A 26938-nucleotide genomic window follows, 5' to 3' on the forward strand; every position below is an offset into this window, starting at 1 on the left:
GAAGTGCCACGGGGGGTGGAGGACAGCCCACAAGTGCAGACGGATAGTCACAGTCCGGCCATGTGGCCTGCAGGGACAGAGTGACCACACAGCACAGGGCGGATGGGCCAGAAGCCCCGTGGGACGCCACACAGCACAAACACGGCTCCAGCGGGTGTGGACACATGGGATGTGGGCACTGAGGCTCTGTCCACACTCACCTGGCTCTTGGCCGGGGTCTGGGGAGCCCTGAAGGCGGCCTCGGTTGGCCCGGCCCTGCCTGTGCTTCTCCTGCTTGGCCCGGATCCGCTCCATCCTGCAGAAATGGGGGTGGCTCAGCATTGGGCAAGTCGGGAAAGCCCTGGCCTTGCCCACACGGCACCTACTGTCTTTTCAGCTGGGCCAGCGACTTCTCCTCCGCCCTGCGGTGGAGCTCGATGGTCTTGAGGTTGGCAGCGTTGTAGAGGGCGAAGCCCCTGTAGGGCAGCAAGGCTGGGCATTAGCTACAGCCTGGCCCAGGGGGCTCAGTCCTACCCACCCACACCCACCTTGTCCTGCTGTGGGGAGAGGGAGACCCTCTTAGAACCTCCAGTATCACAGGGTAGGAGAGAGGGAACAGGAGCAGCCAAAGCACAGGGCTAGGGAGGAAGGCCTTCCAGCGGGGATGCGCCCTCAGTCCAGCCAGCAACCAAGAGGGGGGCGAGACCGCGCATCGCCACGGTCCTGAGAAGGTCCCAGGGGGTCTGTCTCCTTGGTTCTCCCTCTAGGTGACAAGTCAAGTCACGGAGGGGCGGCACACCTGGAGGCCTGCAGGGCGGTGGCCCGGAGCTCGGCCTGAACGTGCAGGAAGTAGTAGCTGAGGAACACCCTGCGCTGCAGCAGCAGAAACAGGAAGCAGACGCTGTCCCACAGGACGCCCGCCTCCTCCACGGGCAGCAGGCAGTCCTGGTCGCGGCCCAGCATCTCCTTGGCTGCGGACGGATACGGTCCAGGTCAGGGTCCGGTAAGCCGGATGTCACAGAGCACCCCCGGGGCCCCGGCCGCCCGCTTTGCCCACTCACGGTCGTAGTAGCCCTTGACGGTGCATACGAGGCTGAAGAGCTGGATAACCCAGCAGAAGCTGCTCTGCATCTGCTCCACGAAGACGCAGGACAGGAGCTGCGGGCGGAGGAGGGTCAGTCTGGGTGTCAGGGCGGGGCGGAGCCAGGGAGGTGGGGCGGGGCCAGGTGGGTGGGCTGGGGCGGGGCCAGGCCAGGCTCACAGAGAGCATGTTCTTGGAGACGATGACAGTGACGTTGTAAAGGATGAGGCAGTCCCACAGCACGAGGCGGGCACGCGTGTCCTTCTGCTGCAGGCTGGTGCCGAAGAGCAGCAGGTAGAAGCAGGCCAGTAGGTAGCCCAGCCCAAAGACGCTGATGCGCGTGGCCCCCGTGATGAACACCACCACCAGCACCAGCCAGAAGAGGTAGCGGAAGACGGCCACCTTCAGCATGTCGAGGTAGGACCTGCCAGGTGGATGTCACCGTGGACCCAGGTCACCACCACCTCCCCGGCAGCCCAGGACCACGGCCCCAGGAGTCCCACAGCCTCTAAGACCCCCACCTGCAGTGGATGAAGTTGGGCACGGGGTTGGGCTCCCCCCGCAGCGGCTCCAGGCGGTCAGTATTGACACCAGCCATGTGCCGCCACTCCTCCGTGCGCTCGGCCGAGAACACCTGCCATTGCTGGGAGGCGCAGAGCAGCAGGAGGAAGTCACCTGTGGGCAAATGGGAGGCCACTGTCACTCCTGGGAAGTGCAGTCCACTTCCTGACAGCTCAGCCCTTATCCTGGAGTGATGGGGTGTGTGGGCAGCTGAGCAGAAAATCCATGCGTATTTATGCCAGCATCTACACACCGTGTGGATGTGCACGTGGGTGTTGGAGAACATGCCTGCATACATTTTCTGTGTGTACATGTAGATCTACATACACAAACCACACGCATCAGGAAATGAGGCCAACGTGAGCCTGACTGTATGCCATGTGGCATCAGTCTCCACACCCGTGTCCGCCTATGTCCACACCTGCATGCACACCTGTGCCCACACCAGTGAGCAGACATGTGTCTGTGTGGTGGAATGTGTACACGTGAGATGTGCCTGTGGGATGGGGTACATTCATGGAACACAGACCCCACAGGGAATGGCAGGATTGGACTGCCTGGTGAGGCCTGGGCGATGGGCCCCTTGCTGGCTGGAGAGGAGGGTCGGTGCCCACCCGCTGCCCATCCCATGGGCATCTGCATAGTCTCAGCATAGGCTGGCTGTGGCGTGTGTGCGTGAGGGGCTGGTGACTCACTGATGAGGTTGGTGGCATTGGGGGCACTGAAGAAGTCAGGCAGGTACAGCCACTTGATGAGCGCGGAGTTCATGGGGACGGCCCGGCTCCAGCGCCATGGGTAGTCTGTAGGCAGAAGGTGTGGTCACCCACTGTCCTGACCCACCTCCAACCCCAGTAACCCCCGGAGTCACTCATACACACTGTCTTGCACACAGGCCCAGGGAGCCCAGTTCTCATGGACATGAGCTCCAGGCACCCTGGGTGGGTTGGGGGATGTGGGTGGGGCACAGGGGTTGAGGGGAGTGGGGCAGGCCCCCTGCGTGTGGGCCATGGCCTAGGTAGACCCAAATGAGGCTTCACTGTGCACCTGTCAGAATGGCTAAAAGAAAACAGTGTGGATGCCCAGTACCAGAGCAGAGGGGACCGGCAGGACCACCTGGGGTGATCACCCCAGAGAAACAGAAACCATGGCCCCAGAGACACCTGCACACTGGCGAATGAGCAAACCTCTATAGCACCTCATCCCCGACATCTCAGACCTGGAGAAGGCCCAATGCCATCCAAGGGTGAAAGGTCAAGCCCACTCTGGCACATCCAAAGCATGGAAAACTGCCTACAAGGGGTCGCAAGCCAAGCGGCATCCAGCCCACAGCCCAGTGCACCTTGACCCTGAACAGTGTCTCATGAGAGAAGCCAGAGCCCGAGGTTAAACCATCCTACTCACATGCTGTTCTGGAAACAGCAAACCACAGGGACAAAGACCACGGTGGTCGCTGGAAGCAGGGTGAGGGACTGATGGCAAGAGGAGGTGGGAGGCGGGGACCTGGGGGGCATACAGAGCTCCTGCCCTGGTCAGCACCAAAGAGTGAATTTTACTACATTACAGGCTGCTGGGGGAGCCCAGGACAGAGCGCAGGCTGACAAGGGGTCTAACCTGACAAGGTGTGCATGACACACCTTCGGGGGTGGGGGGCAGGGGGAGAATGGAGCCACCCTGAGTAACTTCAGAAATGATGTCTTAACTAAAGACTGTCCAGCGAGAGGGTGTTGGAGCAGCGACACTCATAGCAACAACACAGCCAGGGCCCTTGTCTTGGTTTCTGAGTTTCACTCTCCAGTGAAAGGAACCAGGCTCCATGAGGCAGCGGCCACTTTCCTGGGGCGGGGGAGCAGGGGGTCTCTTGTGGTGGCAGCACCTCATAGAACCAAGTGAGGACATGTCCCAGGGCCGCGCAGGGACTGTGTGAACTCAAAGCCCCAGTGACAGGCAGGAGCAGAAGCCCGGGAATGAAGGCCCAGAATCTGTTTGGACAGGGAAACAGCTGGACAGACCAGCAGGGTGAGAGGACAGCTCTCTTAGAGAAGATGCCAACTGAGCATCACAGGGGACAAAGAAAACCAGACACGCCTGTGGATGGATCCCCTGAGTGGGTGAGGGCTTACATGGAAACGAGATCCTCGTCAGGTCCCAAGGTCTCTTCCACAACCACACACATGACAGTGACAAGCAGTGTCAGGCCCGGTGGTGGAAGGCCGCCACCTGCGATGGGATACACTGGCCCCAATGTGACGCCCTGAGATGGACTATTCACAGCTGCATGTTTCTTGCCAAAGACGCATAAACTGGTCTAATGAAAACCGTGACGGTGCGGCGTGGAGAGTTTCTAGAGACAACTGCTTTGTGCTCCAGAAGCCTCAATATGACAAGAGACAGAGAAGCCCAAGAAGACCGTGGGGCCAGCTTGGGGTCTGTTCAGGGGCCTAGGACAGAGAGCCTGGAGAAGGGGCCATCACGGCTGGCCATGGCAGCCTGTGGCTCTGCCTGGTGTCGGGGCCCTGCACCTGTTCTGGTTCTTAACTTGGGTCACTGTGCCAGGTGGAGTCAGAGAATGACGCTCACATCAGGGAAACTAAGTGAAGGATGTTTACAAACTCTGTTGTGCTTCTGCTGTTCTCTGTCAAAACTCACAGACTGTCAACCAAAAGGGGCATTTCACGGGCCAGGGATCTGCCTTCCACAGACACTGAGGGAGGAAGGGCCTGCCTGGGGGCTCCATGGGCACCGCTGAGATACTCCAAATGTGAAAGGAAGCACAGGACATTACAAGGCATCCAGAGAAACCCCTGTACCTGTGGACCACAGGAAACAGCAGGAGGGAGAGAAACCCAAGCTCCTCTCACAGAGAAGCCAACTAACAAGGGCGCCAGGAGTAACCGAAGTCGGAAACAACCTCCATTGCATGCAGGCCTGCCTGCAGCAGGGAGAGTCTGCAGGTGTGGGCATGCACACACAAGACCGAGCACCAGCCCCTCAGCATGCAGGGCTGATGGCTGCTCACTCCCCCCGTTGTGGGCTGTTCCTGCCCACGTGTTCACCAGTGTCTAAGCCTGGGGCATAGTCCACAATTCCAAGATCAGGGCTTTCTGCCAGCCTGTGGCCTGACTCCAGAAAGGTCATAACAGGAAGGCAATAGAAGGAGATGGCCAAGTGCTCCTGTCAGGTCCTGCTCAGAGCCAGCAGCTACCAGGGACATGGCCTTGAGGATGCGGCCACTGAGCTTGGATGGCACACCAGACCAAGGTGTCATCCAGGGATGGGCAGCCGTTCGTGGTCACTGCCCTGCACATAGAGGCCTCCACTCTGGGCATACTGGACGTGAACTCCAGACAGCCCCCACTAGCCAAGAGGAGTGCAGGGCTGCTCCCTGGACTGTTTTCCAAACTCTCAACCTCTCTGATCATTTGAAACTTTTCAAAATAAAATGTTTGGCAAAAAGAAAACAATGATTCAGGGAGACCAATGAACGAAGGGCCAGCATTGCCCCCTAGAGCTGGAATGACTGCGGCCCACAGAGCCCATGGAGTGGGGGGTGCAGGTGGAAGGCGCCTGACACCACACCAGGGGCCAGGGCGCCCAGCATGTGCCCGGCCGGCAGCCCGCTCACCGATGCACAGGGCTGGGGGGACGCCCAGGCACAGCAGGTACTGGTACAGCAGGAAGAGCGCCAGGAACAGGCAGTAATTGGGCCAGAGGCGGGCGATGGCCTCCCGGCGTCGGCGGGTAAGGATGGCCACCAGCCAGCAGCCATGCAGGATGACCATGAAGTTCATGCGCTGCCCAATCACGTTCACGGCCGCCAGGAAGCAGACCTGGGGGTGGCAGAGCGGAAAGGGGTGGCCAGGGTGAGGACACAGTGAGCCAGTGGCAGTTGGGGGGGGGCTCCTCCTGGCTCTGCCTCTGGGCAGCCTTGGGGGGCAGAGGGTGTTGTGCCCAGGACAGGGGCAGCAGCCCAGGCCACTCTCCTGGAGGAGCAGAGAGGCTAAATATGTCTCCATGCTGGGGAAATTGAGGTGGGGGTCCTGCAGCAGAGTTGAGCCCAAGCCCGAGCCCACCTCCAGCTGGGGCTCCCAGTCCCCATGGTCTGCGCGCCCCACCCCCCCATCCCCTCAAGCCTTTGCTCAGCAAAGGCCCCACAGACGGTGGCAAGGACCCATGTGGCTGAGCCCCTACCCAGGGAAGGGGCAAGGGTTGACCCCCGCCTCACCTCCAGCCCAAATTTGTAGAAGAAGAAATTCACGTAGTACTTGAGGCAGCTGGGCAGGTCATGGTCCAGCCGCTGGCGGGTGCCCTCGGCGCAGACGGCCTGGGCAGGCAGCGGGGCCAGCTGGTGCCGGCGGCGGTGGTAGTCTTGGCTCCGGTACACCATGGCCTCGAACACCAGCAGCAGCAGGATCTGCAGGTGGTTCTGAGGGGCGAGGGCAGTCAGGCCTCACCCGCCCCGCAACGCCCCTACCCGGCCCACCTGCCTGCTGCACTCACCTGGATGTAGCCCAGGTTGGGGAAGCCCTTCCGCACTCCAAACCAGTTGGCGGGGTCGACAGGCCCGCGGTACAGCAAGGACTGGCGGATCTCCGTCTTCTGCAGGTTCGTGCTGTTGGGGAAGGGCTGGGAGAGGAGCGGCGGACACTGCATGCTGACCCCTGGGATGGACCCCCACCCAGGCCCTCTGCACCTGCCCCTCCACTGTGGCGCGTACCTCCGTGCAGTTGCTGGCGTACTCGTGGGGGTTGACCACCTTGAGCTGGTACAGCATCTTGCACACGATGATGATGCAGGTCCACACGGTGGCCAGGCACGAGGCCATGGGCCGGAAGCGTGGGTAGGGCAGGGCGAAGGCCCAGAGCACAACCAGCAGGAAGTTCAGCACTGACACCTATGGGTGTTGGTGGCCGGATCAGCGCCCTCCCCACAGGCCCCTTCCCCCCCCATAGCACCCGGGGGGCCCACGCGGGTATGCAAGCATGTCCACACTCACCTCCTTCAGAGCCACCCACACGGTGTACAGGGCCACCAGCTTGAAGACATGCAGCTCCAGCAGGCGCCGCACCAGCACCTGCACGCGGGTGATGACGTCCGAGAAGCCGGTGGCCAAGTCCAGCAGGCGCTCGGCCACCAGGCCCCACTTGCTGGCTGGGGGGGGTTGGAGGGATGGACAGTGAGGAGGAGGGGCCCGGGCCATTCTGTCCCGTGCAGATGGGGCTCCAGGGCTCAAGTCCGGACACCTTGAACTTACCCTCTGGGACCTGTGTGGCCTGGTGGGGGCTGGCCGTGCCCAGCCCCTCGTCCCTAGGCACCTCCTCCTCTTCCTCCTGCTGCAGCAGGGGGGTCCGGCTCACCGCGTCCTGCCTAGGACAGGGTCCCGGAGTGTCCTTCCCACCCGCACTCCTGGGGTGGCCCTGTAGCCCCTTCCTCTCTTGCCTCCCCCACCCCAGCTCTGGGACCCCGGCTGTGGGTGCTGCCGCCACCAGGTGGGAGCATGGGGCCTGCTGACCTCCTGACCCCTGTGACCCCAGTGGGGCACCTAAAGGTGACGGCTGAGGCCCTACCCCTATTCCAGGTCTCCTGCCTGATGCCACCAGCCTCTGCAGACCCCCAGCCCCAGGGGGCAGGCCTACCCAGGAACCCAGCGTGGGATGCAGGCACCGGGCAGCGGCCGGTGCTCAGGGTCAGTGAGCTGCATGAAGGGCCGGTGGAAGTAGTGCAGCTGCAGGATGCAGGCGAGCAGAAAGAAGCCGGGGACCAGGATGCTGGAGAAGAGCTCAGACACGCTGAACTGCTCCAGGCCCAGGTCCCCCAGCCTGGGTGGGGAGGCGAGGTAGGAGTCAGCACAGTTGCACGACCCCCATAGCGGCGTCCCACACCCCCGACCCCCGCCCAGCCCCGCCCCAGACTCACTGCTCATCGGTGAGGCCCGTCAGGTTGCGCCAGTAGGCCGGGAAGTCCTGGAACTGGAAGGTGTAGACGGCCACCAGCACCAGCATGGTGTAGGCCACTACCAGCCACCAGAATGCCTTGAGCAGCTTCCGCCACAGGCTGTAGTAGACCTGCCGGCCAACGGGCGCGGTGAGGCTGGCCGTGAGGCCCCAGCCCCCTGACTCCACGCCCCCACCACTCTGCGCCCCGTGTCCCCACACCTGGAAGAGGATGAGACAGAGCAGGAAGAGCAACATGTAGACGATCTTGTAGACCACCAGGCGGCCAGCGAAGCTGACCACGATGAACATGCCTGCACACACGTAGATCCAGTACTTGGCGTAGATGCCCCTGACCAGCTCCCCCAGGCTCCGCAGCAGCATCTGCGTCCGTGTGGGCTCTGCAGTGGGTGGGGCACAGCGTCAGGACCAGGCAGGTGGGCAAGGAGCTCCCCCCCCAGTCACCCAGCCCTCCCACCCACTCACCTGTGGCGGCCACGGTGACCTCCGTCAGCGCCACGGGGGCCCGCGCCCTCCTCAGCAGCTTCTCCTTCACAAACTGGCGCAGCAGGAGCCAGAAGGTCAGGGTGCACAGCAGCTGGGGAGAGGGGGGCAGCATCACTGAGGGGCCCAAGCAGGAGAGCCGGAGGCAAGACTGCAGTGGGAAGATGTCCCCCCACCTGCCATCCTCCTCGCAGGCACAAGTTCACATACAAATGCACACACACTCCTACATGGTGGCTCCTACTCACACACGATCTTGTGTGCACACAGACCCACAGGTGAACACAGGCTCACATGTGTTTGCATGCTTGCATGCCCGTAGACTCACATAGTGAGGTGTAGCCCACAGCCCTCCCATGTGGCCAGCGGTGGCATGGATGTCCAGGTGCAGTGACCTGTCTCACAAGGGGACACCATGAGGGCACAGAAACTCACTGGGACCCAGGACCACATGCGGTGCTCACAGAGCCCGTCTCAGGACACAGGATGGTGCCCCCAGCAACATGAGGTCGTCACTCATTCACTCGACAAACACCAACTGAGCAACTATGCTGGGCTTGGCCAGGGGGTCCTGGTGATAGCCTGACGCGGGCCCTGGGCTGCAGCATGCCCACCGCACTGGGAGCCAGGTGAGGGCCGCGAGGACTCACCATGGCGCCCAGGTCCAGGCAGGGGTAACGGGTGTGCTCCAGCCCCAGCTGGCGCAGGCTGACGGGGCCCAGGGCGGTGGGCAGTTCAGTCTGCAGGTCCATGGCCCACACGTAACGCAGGCAGCAGAGCGCCAGCCCATAGAGCAGAATGAAGGGCGAGCAGAGCATGGCCAGCTGGTGGCGGCTGCGCACCGTCCAGATGAGGCAGGCCCAGAGCAGCAGCACGAAGGTCAGCCAGCTGTGGTAGGTGATGCTCCACACCTGTGGGCCGGGGCGAAGCAGGGCTGCACGCATGCTCCCCAGGCTGACGGCGTGGGGGCCCCCGACAGGAAAGCAAACCCGCCCTGCTGGCCCACCCACCCACCACACAAACATGTACACACACACAACCATGTGGCTGGTGGCTGGCCTGGACGGCTTGTGGCCCAGCAGGCAGGCCACAGTCCCACCCACTTCTGGTGACAAGGCACCAGGCCACCATCCTCTCCTGGAACACCGTGGGAGCCTGTGGGAAGGCCCAGCCCCAGCTGGTACAGGCCAGCACCCTTACCATCATGGCAATGAGGGCACACACGTAGCTCTGGTCCATGATGAGGTGACCCAGGCCATGCAGCGGAGACGTCTCCTTTGGCTCAACCAGTCGGGGGTATGCTAGGGTGAGGGCAGGGGTCACAGCTGAAGCAGGACCCCCTCTGGGGAGGCTCCAACATCATTAGGCCAGAGCCCCTCACCCACACCTGACTCAGCCCCCAAGTGCAGACAGTGCTGGAGCCGCAGCCTGGGGTGGGGGCAGGGGGAGCCATGCTCAGCACAGTCTCACAGGGGCTCTGGGGGCAGAAAAGGGCCCAGGCTCCTGTCTGACCCTGTTCCCAATGCATCGTGGGACCCTGGCCCATCCTCGCCCCCCTCCCGGCCTTGGTTTCAAGACTCTAGAGGGATGGGGTGGACAAGATGGCCTCAGTCCCTCCAGCTCTGTGAGTGCCCACATCCCCCAAGGCCAGCAGCTTCATCCCCTGCTTTGTAAAATGGAAATTGAGGCTTAGGGCAAAAGAAAAGAAAGAAAAAGCACCCAGGAAAAACGCCCAGACCTGCCCTGGGGACACAGAGCCAGCCCAAAACAGAGCAGCAAATAACTCTGGGACTGAGAGGCAGGCAGACAGGCATGGGAGATCCCTGCAGGGTCTTGGGTCTGTGAGTGAATGAGTAAGTAAGTAAAAGTCGCTCAGCTGTGTCCGACTCTTTTTGACCCCATGGACTATACAGTCCATGGAATTCTCCAGGCCAGAATACTGGAGAGGGGAGCCTTTCCCTTCTCCAGGGGATCTTCCCCCCCCAGGGATTGAATCCAGGTCTCCCGCATTGCAGGTAGATTCTTTACCAGCTGAGCCATGAAGGTCTGTGGGCAGTCCCAAAGAGGGGTGCAGCTAGAGAGGCTGACACGGAAAGGCCACCAGGGGGCAGCACTGCATGGCTACATATACTTACAGGGCCGCTGCTGGACGGCGCTGTGGCCAGTGAGGTCGTGTACGATGCAGTTGTCCTCGGGGTCTGGTGTTGTGGGAGCGGGCATTGTGTGCTGTAGACAAGCCAAGCCCATGAGCCAAGCCCATGGGCAGGGGGGTGCCGGCCCCATCTCTCAGTCCCGACCCCTCACCTGGGCAGCCCCTTCCTCCTTGATGGCCACAACCCTGGCCTGACCCTGGGGCCACTGGTCCACCTCGGTCAACTCCACCTCCCGTGCGTCATCGTCTCCGGCCGCTTCCTTCCTCTGTGGAGACCAGAGGTGAGGCTCAGCCCGCTCGCCCTGGCTCGAGGGGGTGGGGGATGCAGGGCGCCGGCCTGGGTGCTCACCTGGTCTGCAGGCTGGCAGGCGTGGAGCTTCAGGAGCGAGGTCACCGTGTAGCAGAGCAGCAGCAGGATGCCGGGGCTCACATACACGGGCCAGTCATGGTCGGCATTGACGACCAGCACGTTGGAGCTGGAGCAGTTGGTGGGGGCCACGAAGTCCTTGAAACCAAACACCCTGCCCAGAAAAGGCATGTTGGTGACTGTGGCAAGGGGTTCACGGGTGCCGGGTGGGCAGGGCTAGGGCAAGGGAAGGGCGGTGCCTGGGGTGAGCCCTCACCTGGCCCAGATGCTGGCAGGTGGGAGAGTGGTCTGGGCGAGAGGCGTCTGGTAGCAATAGAGGCAGATGAGATGGCCAGTGCCAAAGCAGCCCACCATGACGCAGAGTGTGTTGAAGCCCAAGGGGCTGATGGGAAAGTGACAGGCCCACCAGGTGCCAATGGCCAGGAAGAGCAGGAAGTAGACACTGGAGAAGGCTGAGGGGTGGGCGATGCCTGCGGGCCAGGCAAGGGCACACAGGGTCACTCCTGGTGAGGGTGGCTTGACCACCGTCTCGCTGGCCAGTGGGGAGCTTGGCTGCTGAGACCCCTCCTAGTGTGGTGGTCAGAGGTGGGGTCCCAGCCCCCTGCCCACTGGGTACCTGCCAGTGCGAGCAGCACGATGGCCAGCGTCCGCCCAGCTGCCACGAGCAGCCAGTGCGCTGTGATCCGGAACCGGGCAGCCAGGCGAGATCTCCGCGTGGGGGACAGTGCAGGGGCTTCCTGCAGCTCCCCCAGGGAGCCAGCGTCTGCTTCCTCACTGTCATCATCCTGCCAAGGTCATGGGAAGAGCAAAGGTCAGGTACGTGGTGGGGGAGAGGGGAGGGGGAGGAGCCCACCCCCGTGGCCATCTCCTTGTCCCCCCTCCACACCCACTGCTGGCCCTCTGAGGTCACAGGGCCACCAGCCTGTGTCCAGCAGTGCTGCCCTCCATGCCTGGTCTGCCCACCACCTTCCCACGGCCTCACAGCCCTGGAGGCCTTCCTGGAGGTGGCCCACTGCGGCAGTGACACATTCCTGCCAAGGCCTGGCACTCAGATGACCCAGATGCCCCTCAGGTGCATCTTCCTTATCTCCCACCTGTGCCAGGGGCCCCGAGGACAGCCCCGCCCACAGGCTCGTGCATCCGTGCCCCATGCCCCTGGCCTGAGAGCGCCCCAGCGGGGACACATGGCAGGGCCACAGGTGCCCCTCACTCTACAGTCACAGAGCAGCTCCACACCCTACTCCTGGCCCACAGCACTTTCCTTATAAGAACAGCAATGGAGGCTTGGGGGTGGGGGGACTCAGGTCATACTGCCAGGGGAGACCACGCCCAGGGGACAGTCTACCCTCATTCTGTTGCCTGTGGGCATTCTCTGCCCTCACTCTGCAGAGTGAGGTGGGCCTCCTGGGTGTCCCTGGCCAGCCCTTCCGGCCTCACCTGTCCGCAGGCACGGAGACCCAGCAGGGCCTGTCTCCTTGGCCCTGCCTCAAGGTTTCCCAGAACAGACTGTTTCCTGGAATCGGGGAGCCGGAAGGAGGCAGAAAGAACAGCCTCTGTGTTGGAAGCCCAGGCCCTGGGTCCCTACCTGTGACATGGGCGCTGGCCTGTGCCTCACCTGCCATGGCCAAGGCAGCCCTTGGCATCCAGGCTGAGAGCATGGGGGAGCCAGGAGCCCTGGTCACACCCCAGCTCCACATCTCCCAGCTGGGCAGCCTCAGCAAGCCCCCTAACCTCTCTGAATCCATCTTCTGCCTGTCAAACGTAGGTGGGGAGCTGGGCAGGCCCCAGGGAGTGCTGCTGGGCCGTGTCTGTTAGTGCGGAGGGGACAGGCCAGGGCAGGAGGCCCAGCCTTGTGGTCAGAGCAGTACCCAGGGTCCCCCTGTTATGTCCTGGAACGAGGGTGCGGGGTCAGCCCTGGAAGGCACTGTAGCCAGGCCTGAGCTCACTCCACCCACAGCCTGGCCCCAGCCCTGGGAAAGCTGCTGTGGAAAATGAGCGCTTCTGGGTGTGGGAAGAACAGAAGCAGCTGCTGGGCAAAAGGACAGGTGCTGGGGGCCGCTATCAGCATCCAGCCTGCCTCAGCCAGTCCCCCAGGCCCCCAGGCCGCACCCCTCACCGCAGCCCATCTGAAATGCAGGACAGGCATGGATACATGTTTGCCAAGTTGGGATGGGCGCATGTGCGTGGTTGCATGCGCTATGGCCCTGCCAGGTGGTGTCGTCCACAAGGGGCGCTGTGCCTGCTTCCGCCTCAGACCTTAAATGCTGGGTGCCTGTGATGCCTTGCTCTGAGGTCCGAGGGGTGATGGGAAGCGTGGAGTGGGGGGCTGGCCCCTCCCTCTGCCCCAGGCATGGGGAACCAGCCAGCCCCTTCCCGGCGGAGCTGTTCCTGGAAGCCCTGGCTCTGCTAACGAGGAAACCAGAGGCTGCTCTGGCCCCTGTGCCCGCCAGTGCCATGCACCATAGGGATGGAGGGAGCCGGCCAGTCAGGGGGCTGCCCCAGCCCCCACTCGACCCCCACAAGTACCTGGAAGAGCCGCTTGACCTCCAGGCCCCATCTCCTCTGTGAAATAGGGGTGCCAGCCTTGCCCCCCAGGACTCAGGGGATGGACAGTCAATTGCAGGCTGAGCCCCACCCCAGCCCACAATGGGAAGCACCCCCTCTCTGGGGACTGAGGCCCTCATTTTCACAAGCATCAGCAGCCTGACCAGAGGACACTGGGGCTAAGGGTGTGAGCCTGTGTCCCCCACCGCCTCCTGGGCAGGGACCCTATATCACAGACCTGACCCAGTCCTGGAGACCAGGTCCTACTGGACAGAGGCTGAGGCCAAGTGTGGGACCCAAACAGGGCTCAAGACTTCAGCCCCCGTGCAGGAACAGGAGAGCGGAGCCTTCAACCAGAGGACACGGAGGGAAGACCCAGGGTGGGACCCAAAGGACTCTGATGCAGGGCCCTGCTCTAGGTCTCCAGCTACACAGCCTCTGCCCCGTCCACAAGCCCACCGATGCCCTTGCTGTGGGTGGGGCTCCTCAAAGATCCGTCTGTCAGTCCATCCATCAGTCCCCAGGTGCTCCTTGGCCAGCACACACGGCCTCCCAGCACCACTGATCCCTGTGGCCTGCAGCCTCGAAGACCCTCCATAGGAGCAGCTCTTGGGACAGATGCTGCCTGCATCTCCCGCAGGTGCTGGGACCATGCGCTGCGATGCCAGTGCCCCTTGAGACACGCACTTGACCTCTCCGCTGGTGTCATGTCTCTCCACAGTGGGCACATACAGGCTTTTACAACTAAAATGTCCACGTTTGTTTAAGAAAAGAAAAGAAAGAAAGAGGACATACAACGGTCCTCAAATGGCTGGAACCCGGGGTGCCCCACAGCCCTCACCGATTCCTGGACATGCTGGCTGCGCCGGGCTGTCCTCGTGAGGCGCCTGCAGACCCCAAGGCACAGGGAGGAGACCACTAGGATGCCCAGGTCAGGGGCCACCAGGCGGATGGCATTGGGAATGTCCTTCAGGTCCAGCCTGTGGAGGGCAGGGAGAGCCCATGGTGGGCTTAGGGGGGCTGGGGCTGGTGGGGGCATCCCAGGAGCTGAAGACCCCCACCTCAGGCCCAGGAAATCCCCGAGGGAGACTGAGGACTCTCACCTCGTGACCCCAATATGCCGGGAGATGGTGTCCCAGGTGATGGTGTCCCAGGGGCTGCCTGCAGAGAGATGTGGGGGATCCAGGTCAGGCAGGTGGATGTCAAGAAACCCCCTCCTTGTGGCCAAGAGGCCCTCCATCCCTCAAGCCACAGGTCCCCAGGTATTCAGGGATGCTCGAGAATGCTGCCTATGCTGGGTGGGCAAACTGAGGCCCAGCCAGGGAAAGTCTGATAGGTCAGAGGCCTGTTAGTTCTGCCTGGCAGAATGGGGCTCACAGCACAGCTGGGAGCTGTTTGTCTGTGGTGGGCTCTTAGGTCTGCTGGCCAAAGCCGACCGCTCCTTGGGAGGCAGGGGGGCCCACATGGGAAGCCTGGTCTCAGAGCCACCAGGACCAGAGGGCCCTCGAGGCACCTGACTTCCAGTCTCTAAGCTGTGGGAGACACATGATCTTCACAGAATGAAAATGGGAAGCTGGGTGGGATATCCTGCCCGCCACAATCCAGGTGGGACATGGAGGTGGGAAACCCCTCTCTGAGCAGTGGGGATGGGAGCCCAGGGCTCCTTCATCTGCACACTGGGGTGCTGGAGTCAGTGGAGGTGGAAGGGCTGGGTGCCAGTTGGAGAAGAATCTCCACAGGGTGAAAGGGTACAGGACGGTGGGCAGGCAGCTCACCGGGTCTGCTGGCACCCCTGTCCCCCCAGCCTAGCCTCTATGCCTCCAAAGGCTCAGGAGGAAGATGTGAGCAGGTGGGGCCTGAGAAGACCAGGGCTGTCCGGTGAGCCAGACACCAGGCTCGGTTCAGTGCTGCCAGTGCTCAGCCCAGCCCCTGTCGCTGGGGCAGTTAACCTGGGCCCATTTGCACTGGGTATAAACAATGGATAGACACTCAGAGGTAGAACAAGCCTGGGTGGCCCTGAGGCTGGATGACCTTTCCAAAGAGTGTGAGGCTCCCCAGCCCTGCCCAGGCCCTCTGCTGGCTCAGGGAGACCATTGGCTCTCCCCAGGCCTGCTGCCCTCAAGCACCCCCCAGGCCCCTAGTGACTCACAGCTTGGTGAGTCCAGGAAAAGCTGGTCCAGGCGGGGCACAGTATACAGGCATATCTGGAAGGTAAGGTGGGCTGCCAAGAAGAGGAGGCTGAAGCCCAGCAGGGCTCGGAGGAGGCGGCCAGTGTGACCTGCAGGCAGAGTGGGCAGGGGTAAGGCCAGCACACAGCTGGGTCTGCGGGGGTATGGGGAGGGGGAGACCAGTCAAGGCCAGTCAGCCCTGGCTGTCAGCCCTGAGCCAGGCTGTATCCATCAGCCTAGCATGGACCCAGGGTCTGTCAGCAGAGAACTCAGGCAGCACACCCCTCCCATACCATCCCACTGACCGCTCACAGCTGCCCCATGGTCCCGGACTATGACGACCTCACTTTACAAAGAAATGGGCACAGAGAGATGAAGTCACTTGCCCATAGTCATACAACAAGGAATCAGTGGAGTACAGCACACCCAGCCTGCCAGTGCTTGAGTCTCGCCCCCTACTTGGGGCATGGGGCATGAGGGGTAGAGCCAGCGCAAGAAGGAAAGGCCCCCTCACGCTGGGGGCCACCTTCAGATCTGGTCACGTATCCAGCAAACATTTGTGTTGCTACTTGGCCCTGGCAGAATGGTAATGCATCACCCCCAATGTGGGCTGAAAGCATGCACCATGCAGGGAAGACCCTGCCCAACACTCAACCACATGGCTTATCAAACCTACCCACAGAACAAAGCCTCAGATTCCTAGAGGCGACTGTACCCCAGGAATTCACATGATGGATGGAGGGACAGACGGAGGGATGGATGATGGCTGGATGGAGGGGAAGATACACTGGATGGATGAGAGGATGTATCGCAGGAATGGATGGGAGATGGATAGATGGATGAATGAATAGATTAGAGAAGGGATGGATGGTGGAAGGTCAATGAGAAGACAGAGGATGGGAAGTTGGATAAATGGATGGGCAGCTGTGATTATGGACAGACGAATGGATTGGATGGATGAGAAGATGGATGGATGGGTAAATGAGGAACTGATGGGAGGATGGTGAGATGGATGAATGGGAAGAAGGATGGTGGGAACGATGGATGGATAGATAGGAGGACACAGAGATTAATGGATGGGTATGGATGGATGGATGGATAGAAGGATAGAGAGGTGGTTGAATGGATGGAAGGATGGATCAACAGGTGGAGGATGGATATACAAGTGAATGGGTAGGTGGGAGGATGGGTGGATAAATGGAATGATGGATGGAGAATGAGAGGGTAGTGGGATGGCTGACAGCAGTGTTGGGTGAGGCCAGGGGGCAGCTCTAACTTCAGAGGGTGGAGGGCAGTCAGGCTGGTATGGGGCTCCTGAAAGGGTGGGGCGGTATGTGGGGGTCCTGGGCCACCCACTGCAGTAGCTGGAAGCCCTGCCTGCCCCTCCCCTCAATCTGGGGTCACTCATTGGGTCATGTGAGGCCTGCAGGGCACAGGGAGAGTGGTGGAAGGATGGAGCCCTGCCTCTGTGGGCAGGCAACCCCCACCTCTGTTGTGCAGGGGACGGGGTCACACAGAAGCATTTCCTCCTGAAGGAGCCAGGGCTCCGCTCAGACCAGAATCTCTGGAAAAGCAGGAAATGGGGCTGGGAGGCTGGGGCTTCTGGCATGGAGGAGAGGGAACTTGTTGGGGTGCAGAGAGCATCTGACCAGAGTGGGCACTGGGGCTCAAGCCCCAAACCTTCCTGATCTAACCACTCAGTCTCCAAATACTCCAAGACAGCCCCACTCCCACGACCCTGTTCTGGGGCAGCCTGGGACCCCTGTGGTTGCGGTGCCCACCTGGGCCCAGTTCTGACACCACAATGAGCTGCTGGTCGACCTCACCCTCCCAACATGAACTGGGTGAAGGATGCCAAGGGAAGAGGAGTCCCCTACTCGTCCAAGGCCCTGTCACAGGGAGGATGGTCTGGAGGTGGGGGGCAGAGAGGGACAGGGCCAGGGGAGGTCAGAGCCTGAGCTCAAGGCCCTGGGAATCTGCTCTGCCATGCCTAGCACGTTGTCTGCCCACAGGCAGGAGGGCACAGCTCTCGGGAGGACAACAGAGCCTCTCATCCCCTCGTCCAATGAGCACAGGGTCCTCCCGGTGCGCCATTCTGTGACATGAATGAGGCCTGCCTGCCAGGCCCTCCTGTCCATGGCCCCCAAGTCAGAGCAGAGCTCAGAACTCCAGGGCAGTCACCCTCTCCGGACAGCAGCTGCAGGGCCAGGTGTTACTCTAAGGCAGGGGCTGGCTCCTCAAGTCCCTGTTAATCAGGGCATGGGAGCTGACCCTCGGGACTCCCTGAAACTTCTGCTGTGGCTGTGCCCTGCTGGGACACGTAGCCCATGGTGCTGGCAACGTGACTGAGGAAGAGCTGGAACTTTCCTGAGGACGCACTGAACTGGGCACCTCTCTGCCCAGGCACAGGGAGCTGGTGTTAAGCTGACACCCACATGAGGATAGAGCCAGGAATCAGCACCCACAGGGGATCCAAGCAGCCTCAGACCTTCCACCCAGAGCCGGCGCCAAGGCCCAGCTGCAACACTACCGTGACCCTGTGGCCAGGCACTGAGGCATGGACGGGCCTCACATTTTCCTCTCTCCCACCCGGAAAAACCCAGCAGCCTCTCTGACCCTGAAGGGCCTCTGAGGCCGGACAGATGGACAGAGGAAGGTCAGCAGGCATGTCTTCCCAGCACCGTGACCCTTCCCCACTCTGGACTCCTGCCCTGGCTGAGAGCCTGTGCTTCTCCCAGTGCCAATTAGAAGAAAGTGTTCCCCATCACTGCAGGGCATGAAATATGATGGAACCAACAGCTCAGAGCTGAGACCCTGGGAACAGGGTCCACAGAGGAGGGGAGGGCCTGGACTGCCAGCAGTCTCCCCAGGCTGGCCTGAGCTGGGGATTGGGGAAGGGCTGGGACAGCCAGCCGTGGACGGGTGTGGCCTGGGGTCCCCCGTGGCTCCCAGCCCTACACCTGTGTGGGGCCCCTCCCTGAATTCTCCCTGCACTCCACAGTCAGGCCGCCCCACCCCTACCCCCCATACCAGTGCCCATGGGAGCAGAGAGCTTGACCTGGGGGTTCCCACCAGACACCACAGGCTGGGGAGGGGGACCTGTCACCCTGTGGGAGGCAGGATGACACCCCTCCAGGAGAATCCACACCCCAATCCGGGGACCCTGTGAACATTTCCTGATGCAGCAAAGGGGAACCAGGAGTGCCAAGCAGCTAATCTTAAACAGGGGCTGCTCCTGGCCACCCCCACCCAGGGCAGGCCCAGTTTCACTCCAGGGTCCCAACCGTGGAGAGGGGGCAGGAGGGCCCAGAGTGACCGGGGGTAATGATCAACTGTCCATTGCTAACCTGGATGATGGGGAAGGGGCACTGAGCTGAGGAGCTGGAAACAGGAACCAGATTCTCCCCAGATCCCCCAGGAGGGACCAGCCCGGTATTCACCCCAAGAAGCCCATGCTGGACTCTGACCCCCAGACTGGGAGCAGGGACCTGCGGGTGGCTGCTCGGTGTGAGGTGGTCTCTGCAGCCACAGGACACACCTGAGGTCCCGGGCAGCCAGCCTGCTGCCAGCACCTCCCAGGAGCAGCAGGCGTGGGCCTGGCTCCCTACAGCAGTCTTGGCAATCCCCTGGCCCACCAGGCTATTCTTCCATAACCTCTGTCAGGAATAGGGTGGGGGTCACACCACTGACAACCTGCTCCCTGGGAACCCTCTTTTAAGCCTGGGCCTCTCTCTTTCACTCTGGGAAACCTAAGGGCCTCCCTGCCCACAGGGCACAGAGCCATCCACTGCACCTGTCCTTACTGAAAAGCCAGAACAAAAGCTGACCCAGAAGTACCCAGAGAGCGGCCGGTGGGACCCCGGCCTGAAGGGGCTCCTCAACCACGTGCCCGCCCTGTCAGCCTGCAGGTCTGTGTCCCCCTTCACAGGGACCTGTCCTGCTCCACAGGACAGGGGCCAGGGTGCCCTCCTACTTGGGGATCCTCTCCGCTCTCAGCTCCTCTCAGACAAGCCAGTTCTCTGGGCCCCACCGTGTAGACTGCCCTGGGGGCAAAGGCACCCTGACAGGTTTTCCCACCCATCTTGTCCGCCTAGTGGACTCAAAGGCCACCCTCCAGGAGCTCAGAACTAGGTGGGCACCACCGGGCCCCCAGCTACCCTGACAACAAGGTGGTCAGAGCAAAGCCACTGCCCCATAGAGCTCCAAGCACACATGGATGGAGCCTGAGTCCACAGTGGGGCAGGGGCGCTGGTAAGGTGGCTGGACTTAAGGGTTGGCCAGAGCCGCTTTGGGCAGACGGGCTGCAAGGTCAGCGCTGGGACCGGGTAGGGGTCAGGGGAGGGACCTGGCAGGAAGGTGGCTCAACCCATGGCCAGGGGAACATGGCATGGGCCCTGCAACAGGAGATCAGAACAGAGATCTGAAACAGCCAAGGGTCCACCATGAAAAATGAACCTGGGACCACTCATCCTTCACCAGTGGCTCTTCAACCACAGAGAACATAATCCCTGCCCAGTTCAGCCACGGCCCCAACTCTCCCCTGCCCCGGGCATCTGGAGAAAGAGCTCTGAGACCCCAGAATCCACACCCCACCCCCACCGAGCCCTGCCCACCCTTACCTCGGATGCTGTGCCGGGAGGGGCCCGGGAACCAGGGCAGCAGCAGCAGGAACAGCAGGTAGACCAGGGAGAGAGCGTTGACCCGGAACAGGCAGGCTGCAGAGGAGACGGGACAGTCATCAGGGCCGCTCGGGGAGCGAGGACAGCCAGCCCCACACCCTGGCCACTGCCCCGAGCCTCCCCGCCACGGGTGCGGCGCTTGTCACCTCAGGAGGCTGCCCACCTCCCTCCACACGTGAGCAACCGTGCTCAGTGCAGGACGGGTCACCTGCCCCGGGAGCCCCGAGTCTGACCTACGACGGGCTCTGTTTGCACCAAGCAGGGGGCTCTCGTGCTGCACGTGTCACAGGATTCGCCCTGCCGAGCCGCCCCCCCACACCCCCCTACCCCCTGCCCAGGGTCAACACTGAGGTCATGACAACCTCCCCACTTGTTTTCTCTCCTTTGTAAGACTTTATGTCTCCAGTCAACACACAGCACGGCTGACTTTGCAGTCTAGCTCTCTAAATCTCCTCCCTCCTGCCCAACTTCCACTTCCTGGACATCCTTGTACACCCACTGGGGCGGTGGCCATGTCCCCCATCATGTCTCCCAGGGGAACCACAGCACGCATCCCTTCAAGCCACGGCACGCATCCACAACTTACTCCTGGAAGCCTCCCCAACGCCATCCTGACAGAGTGCAGCAGATGCTGGGACTGGAGAGGCTGGGGAAATGCCAAGTGTCCCAGCTCAGGGCTCATCACCCAGAAACCAGCCCTCTCAGCCTTTCCCAGGGGCCTGAGAGGAAGCTGGGCCAGGAAAGCCCAGCTAGCAGCCCAGAGGGTACTGGTAACCCTGAAAGCAGCCCCCGGCCTGGAGCCACCTCTGCCCATTCTGCTCCTCAATCCACTGGGCCCCAGTGACCTGGCCCTGCCCACCCCCGCAGCCCAGGACAGAGTTGATGCTGTGGGTGCCAGCACCCACCACAGACACAACCTCACCCCCAGATGGTCCAGCTTCATGGCCCTGTCATCGAGACTGAGCAGAGTGGCACAGGGGTAAACTCACCCCCAGACTGGCCTCCCAGGGGGTGCTATCCCACTTCCACTCTCAGCCCCTCAGGCCCCCAAGTGGGGACCATGAACCCAGCAACAGCTGGACCTCTGCTTAACAGCCCTCTGGACATCCTGGGCCAAGACTAGCTGACCTGAACCCGGCCACACCATCTCCCCAGAGCAGTCAGCAGGGCCAGATGGGGTGTTCAGCCCCCAAGCCCTCCAACCACCCCAGCAACAAGGTAACCTGGAGAACCATACTGGAAGAGCTGCAGCCCTGAACTCTGATCAGCAGTCCTCCTTTCTGGACACCACCATGCTCTCCCACTCCACAGAGCGCCCTGACACTAAGCTGCCTCTTTCCATGAGGTCCACTAGCCATAGCGACCGGCTCAGTCAAAGTCTAAAGCTACTCACAATCACACATTTGCATAAAAAACAAACAAACAAAAAATCAATCTGATTTGGCCTGAGAAGACCAGGGAAAAGCATTTATGACAAAGGCTTCTAACATTCTGTTCTGTTTTCCAGGGCCACACTTTTACCCTCTGGGCTCTGCCCCCTGCACCCACAGCACCAGCCAAGTGATGTCCACCCATCTGACCAGGTAAATTTCCTCCTAAGGGTGCATCCACTCCTAAGGTGGTCTCTGTACTGAGGTGTTCCTGTTCTGATCCGCCAGGGACAACAGCGCTGGGCAAGCACTCGAGCCCCTTTGACAGGTGTGCACAGGCCAGTGATGGGGGGCTAACTCAGTGCAGCCCCGGGGAGCTCCTGGCTCTGATGCTGACCCTGAGCTGGAGGGATGGTGTTGGGGGAGATGGAGTCAGCGCTTCATGACACGGGCTGCAGCCTGGAAGACGCAAGGTTCTGGAGGTGGTGGTGCCAGCTGCACAATGCTGAGAATGTAATTAAAGTCATTGAACTGTCCACGTGAAAATGGTTAAGCAGGGGACTGCCCTGGTGGTACAGTGGTCAAGACTCCGCACTCCCAATGCAGGGCGCAGGGGTTCCATCCCTGCTTGGGGAACTAAGACCCTGCATGCTGCACGGTGTGGTCAAATAACTAAATCAGTTAATTAAATGGTTAGGATGGTGAATTTCATTTTATGTGTATTTTACCAAAATAAAAGAATAAATGGTCCCAGAAATCAGTGAAGGATCTCAGACCAGAACCAGAAGGACAGGGGCCGCCCCTCCTCTGCCACCAGTGGGGCCACAAGGCATGCGGGGCTGGGCCTCTGCCCCTTCCCCAGCCCAAGCAGAAGGAAAAGAATCTAGAAGCTCCTTCTGCCAAAAGCAGGAAATCAGAGACGAAGGGTCAGAAGGGAGGGCATGGGAAGACAGGACGGACACGGTCACCCATGTGGGTGCTGCCGGGCACTGCCCCACCCTGGGATGGTTGCCAGGCACCAGAGTTCACATAGGGCCTGCCCTGGAGCGGGGGACAAGGACCCCTCAGTCATTCATTAATTAGACGCAGAGCTGTCGGCCCAGGGGGAGTCCTGTGTCCATGGGGATATGGCAGAGAGCTAGAGAAAGAGAGTGTCCTAGGTGGTGCTAGTGGTGAAGAACCCTCCTGCCAATGCAGGAGACGTAAGAGACACGGGTTCCATCCCTAATCAGAAAGATCCCCTGGAGGAGGGCATGGCAACCCACTCCAGTATTCCTGCCTGGAGAATCCCATGGACAGAGGTGCTTGGCCAATTCAGAGGGTCGCAAAGAGTCAGACACAACTGAAGTGACTTAACACGCATCATGCACTGCCAACACAGATGAGGAGAGACCTTGGGGTATCCAGGAGTACAGCTGGCTGCTGGCCCCGCAGAGATGGGCTGAGAGATGGTGCCCCACCAGGAAACTGGCACCACAGGCAGTTGGTGCCCGGACAAGCCCTGGACTTGACCCAGGGGACGTGAGCTGGGAACGCAGCCCAGGGGTTGTGGACCCACTGGCCTCCAGCCCCAGCAGGGCAGCCCTGAGCCAGGATGAGAGAGGCTGAGGTCACATTCCCAGACCACCTCCCCTTCCTGTTATCAGGGCCTGGGGCGAGAGGCTAGCAGAGCAAGAGTGACAGAGGGCCAGCCTGGACACAGGGACTAGAAGCAAACTGGCCTCTTGGGGGAAGCCAGGCTGGCTCCCGCATGCTCCCTTGTTCAAAGGAAAAATCAGGTGCCCAGGGGGAAGGGTGTTCAGATGGGACACCAGGACTTGGGTGCAGACTCCTGGCTGTATACCCGCCCTTGGAGTCACTGGTCTAAATGCCAAGGACATGGTCTCACTGTGACTCTATGACCAGGAGACTCAGGGCATCTGAGCAGGCTGCCTGGAGGAGGAGGCACTGCTTTTGGTCTTGAAGGCCAACTAAGACTCGGGAGGTTTGGGTCGGCCCCAGCTTCCACAGAGAAGGAAGATGCTCAGCTGGGGAGGCGGTGGGGACATTCTGAGAAGGGGGACAGGCTGCTCTGCCCAGGCAGCTCCCACCTCCCCGTGAGAGCTTCGAGAGCTGCCGGTGGTGGCTGGTGACCTCATGGGGGAGATATGCCTTTTCCTGAGCAGGAACAATGGGGTGGGGGAGGGCTGTGCCTGCAGGGCTGTGCTGGCAGGAAAGGCCCCTGCTACCCCTCCCCACTGCTTAACCCTTCAGAGACCCCAGCATGTCCGCCCCTCATCCTGCAGGTGAGGCAAGTGAGGCCTGGGGGAAGAGATGGAGTCCTGGTCTCACTGGTGCTTGGCCAGGAAGGGAGGCGGGGAGGCAGCGTGGAGAGCACAGATACCTGGACACTGTGTGCAGAGCTGGACCCCCCAGTCTGGCCTGCAGGGAGCTGGGGTCCCTGCTGGGGGCTGGACTTGAGAGACCACAGGTCTCCCCGTGGTGCCATGACACAACCCCAAGTCTGACCTGCCCTCCCCGCCAGCTGAGAGACATGGACAGTGAGGCCCCATCCTTCCTGCTCCCACTCCAGCCCTGATTTCCCTGCCTGTAAAGTGGGTGGGGCTACAGCTCAGCACACACCCTCAGGGTCCTCATCATTATCCTCAGAGGGGTCTTTCAGCCCATCTTCAGGGGGGCCCAGGATGAATGAGGCCTGAGCACACCACCTGACTGGTGGGACCCGCACACAGGATGGCACGGGTGGGTGACCCCGGGGGCCAGCAGGGATGGCAGGAGGAGGCTCAGAGGTCATGACAGACCTGCGTCAGCATCCAAGTTGGAAAGACAGAAAAACTGGGAGAGACCCTGGAGGCCAGCAGTGGGGGACACACCACAGCCACCACCATGACTGTCCAGGCATTTCCTCTTCAGAGATAAGGAGACAGAGCAAGTCCCAGGTACAGGGGCTGATAGCACTCCCCACTGGGGAAATGGTGTGGGTCTAGGTGGCCCAGGGTGTAGAAGTGGGTGGGTGAGGGTCACTTCCAGGCCAGGCATTAGGACCTGCTGAACCAGCTCTGGAGGACAGCCAGCAGTGGACAGATGGGGCAGGAGGGCTGGGCCAGGACTGGCAGACCTGTGGGGTCAGCTGCAGACAGGGGACCCGGCCAGAAGGCCCGACGTGGGAAACCAGGGCCCGGGAAGAGCTCCCATATCCTCCACCAGGCTGGGGACACCAGGCCCCTTCCAGGGCGGCCAGCACCGTGGCACCCAGAAATACAGGGAGGAGGATGGGCGGGCGTGAGGCCCAGAGTCCGGGGCGGCTGCAGCTCCCTGGCCCTTCCTACTCTCCCCGCTGAGCTCCTGCTCGAGGTCAAGGGGAGAAGAGCTGTGGGCCTCTGCTTGGGGATCACTTCTGGTGTGAGGTGGCTCAGGAGCACAGAGCCTGCACGCCAGACCATGAAATTCTGCCTTGAGAAACGACTGGAGGAGACCCAGTCCTGCAGGAGACAGGCCGCTCCGGGCTGCCATCTCCCCAGCCACTGGGTGGGGGTGGGGGTGGGGCTCAAAACCACCCCCTGAGGGGCTGCTGCCGTGGGGACAAAGCCAGATGGGCAGCAGAGAAAACCAGCCAATCCCCGAGGCACCATGCAGGACAGAGGCCGCAGCCGGTAGCCACACCCACCACCACTCCTTGTATAAAACTTAAGTGAGAACAGACACACGCACGTGTAAACGTCACAAATGCCCAGAAGAGCCACACCAGCGGAGCCAGTGTTTACCTGCAGAGGAGGGACCTTGCCTGCCCGAGAGTTTCCTCAGGGGTGTGTTACTGGGCTTGTTGGCAGTGTGACCAAGAGGGTGAGACTGGGGGACACACCACAGAGCAGTGGGTCCCCAGGCCCAGGCTGCCCGGTCACAGACGGGGCGGGAGGCTGGGGAGGATGTGCGTCACTGGAGTCCCCAGGCGGTGGCAGGACTAGGCCCAGGGTCTCCTGACCCGACAATGGGCACCCTTGGACCACCTCTCTGCCAGCTCTTCCGGGCAGGGCTGGGCAGGGCCCAGAGGCTCAGAGTCCCCAGGGGACCGCTGCCAGGCCACGACAGCCTCCAGGGCAGGGGTCCCGTCCGAGCCTGCCCTCCCCCCAGGCTGCTGCATCTCCCGCCAGCTTGTTCATTCTGCCTTATTTGGCTTGGAGGAGAAACCCATAAACACTTCCCTGCTCGCTTCGGCCAGGGGCCGGTGGGTGGGGCGAAGGAGGAAGAGGAAGACAGAAAAGGGGAGACAGACACAGTGGCACCGGCTGTGCCCTGCCATCTGTGGGGATGCATGGGCAGCCAGGCCTCACAGCGCCCATGGCAGTGCCCACGGCACTCAGTTGCTGCACCTGCCATCCCCCCCACTCCCCACCAGCCAGGCCCCAACCCAGAGAAGACCAAGGCTTAGATCAGACCCGGCTTTCTGAAGAAGAGGGCAAGGAGATTGGCTGAGGGCCCCCAGTGCCCCCCACCTCAGGGGACAGGAGCCCAGGGCCAGCACAGCCAGTGCGGGTGGCACCTCAGGGCCCCTCAGAGGGTGTGCAGGCAGCTGGGGGGAGAGGGGAGCTAAGGCCCTGCTGCCCAGACCCACCTGTGGCCAAGATGCTGGGCTCTTCGGCCACACTTCCTCCACTGCCCAGTGACTGCCCCATGCTCCGTCCAGCATGTGCCCGCCTGAGACCCCTTCCCACTGGGGTACCACCTCCACCAGAGCCCGCCCACCTGAGACCCCGCACCCCTGGGGTACCACCTCTGCCGGAGCCCGCCCACCGGAGGGTCGCACACAGGCATCCAGATGCCCCCTCCACGGCCAGCCTTGGGGTGGCGGGGGCACACTGCATGGCAGGAGGGAAGAGGGCAGTGCAGGGCAGCCTCCTCCAGCCTGGGGACTGAGGAGGATGGGCCCACAACGCCCTGGAGCCTCAGTAACCTTCACAGGAGTCCCCTTCCCTCCACAGCAGAAGCTGAGGCTGCAGGCAAAAGGAGGCCACAGACACAGCTGTGGGCTCGTAGGGGTGCAGGACGGGGCGAGGGGACAGGAGAGGCCACGGGACACGGTTACCCACTTGGAGCCCTGCCAGCAGCCTGGGCGCCCAGGGCAGGCGGAGGGTTTAACCACCACCGCGTCCAGGCTTAACAAGCTCGGTGTCAAAGAAACCAGGTTTCACGACTCACCTGAGCACACAGGTGGCCACCCCCTCCTCACAGCACGGGCTCTGGGAAGCATGGTGACCAAACTTCCAACCAGCACGGCCCAGGCTAGGGGAGACGGCGGGGGTCAGGGGTGCTGAGAGAGCTGCTCCTGGAGGTCAGTCATGGGCCTCGCTGGCTGTTTGCAGGCCTCCTGACTCAAAGGAGAGCCGCCCTCAGCCCATTCTCTGCCAGGGAGACATGGGGAAGGGGAACTTTGGCACCTGTGCCCCCAAAGGCTTCTCAGACCCCTTCTCCGAGAGCTCAGCCTTCCCTGAAGACCCTCAAGCACTGCTGGGAATGAGCCGGCCTCCCTAGACCAGGGCCACACAGCTGCCCCAAAACACAACTGTGCTCCTGGTCTGTGTCTGGAGCTTCAGGTATTCACTGTG

The 26938-nt window shown here is 61.8% G+C and overlaps 1 protein-coding gene across 2 annotated transcripts in view; it reads right to left on the reverse strand.

The window, feature by feature from the left end:
• PIEZO1 (piezo type mechanosensitive ion channel component 1 (Er blood group)) overlaps positions 1-26938 on the reverse strand; it is a 56367-nt gene that overhangs the window by 7891 nt on the left and 21538 nt on the right. For both annotated transcript variants that reach the window (XM_061138361.1, XM_061138360.1), the window contains exons 2-29: positions 19906-20001; positions 15268-15396; positions 14222-14279; positions 13960-14098; positions 11191-11359; positions 10831-11044; positions 10557-10728; positions 10360-10473; positions 10191-10281; positions 9256-9356; positions 8706-8966; positions 8038-8149; positions 7774-7952; positions 7535-7683; positions 7255-7437; positions 6873-6985; positions 6615-6769; positions 6336-6512; positions 6119-6244; positions 5844-6044; positions 5244-5448; positions 2317-2421; positions 1582-1735; positions 1241-1484; positions 1041-1137; positions 779-950; positions 366-455; positions 201-295 (exon numbers count right to left, since the gene is read on the reverse strand). In XM_061138361.1, coding sequence (XP_060994344.1) covers positions 201-295; positions 366-455; positions 779-950; positions 1041-1137; positions 1241-1484; positions 1582-1735; positions 2317-2421; positions 5244-5448; positions 5844-6044; positions 6119-6244; positions 6336-6512; positions 6615-6769; positions 6873-6985; positions 7255-7437; positions 7535-7683; positions 7774-7952; positions 8038-8149; positions 8706-8966; positions 9256-9356; positions 10191-10281; positions 10360-10473; positions 10557-10728; positions 10831-11044; positions 11191-11359; positions 13960-14098; positions 14222-14279; positions 15268-15396; positions 19906-20001 — 4101 coding nt within the window. The remainder of the gene's footprint in view (positions 1-200; positions 296-365; positions 456-778; positions 951-1040; positions 1138-1240; positions 1485-1581; positions 1736-2316; positions 2422-5243; positions 5449-5843; positions 6045-6118; positions 6245-6335; positions 6513-6614; positions 6770-6872; positions 6986-7254; positions 7438-7534; positions 7684-7773; positions 7953-8037; positions 8150-8705; positions 8967-9255; positions 9357-10190; positions 10282-10359; positions 10474-10556; positions 10729-10830; positions 11045-11190; positions 11360-13959; positions 14099-14221; positions 14280-15267; positions 15397-19905; positions 20002-26938) is intronic.

The sequence above is a fragment of the Dama dama genome, chromosome 4 (assembly GCF_033118175.1).
Source record: "Dama dama isolate Ldn47 chromosome 4, ASM3311817v1, whole genome shotgun sequence".
NCBI classification, from domain to species: Eukaryota; Metazoa; Chordata; class Mammalia; order Artiodactyla; family Cervidae; genus Dama; species Dama dama.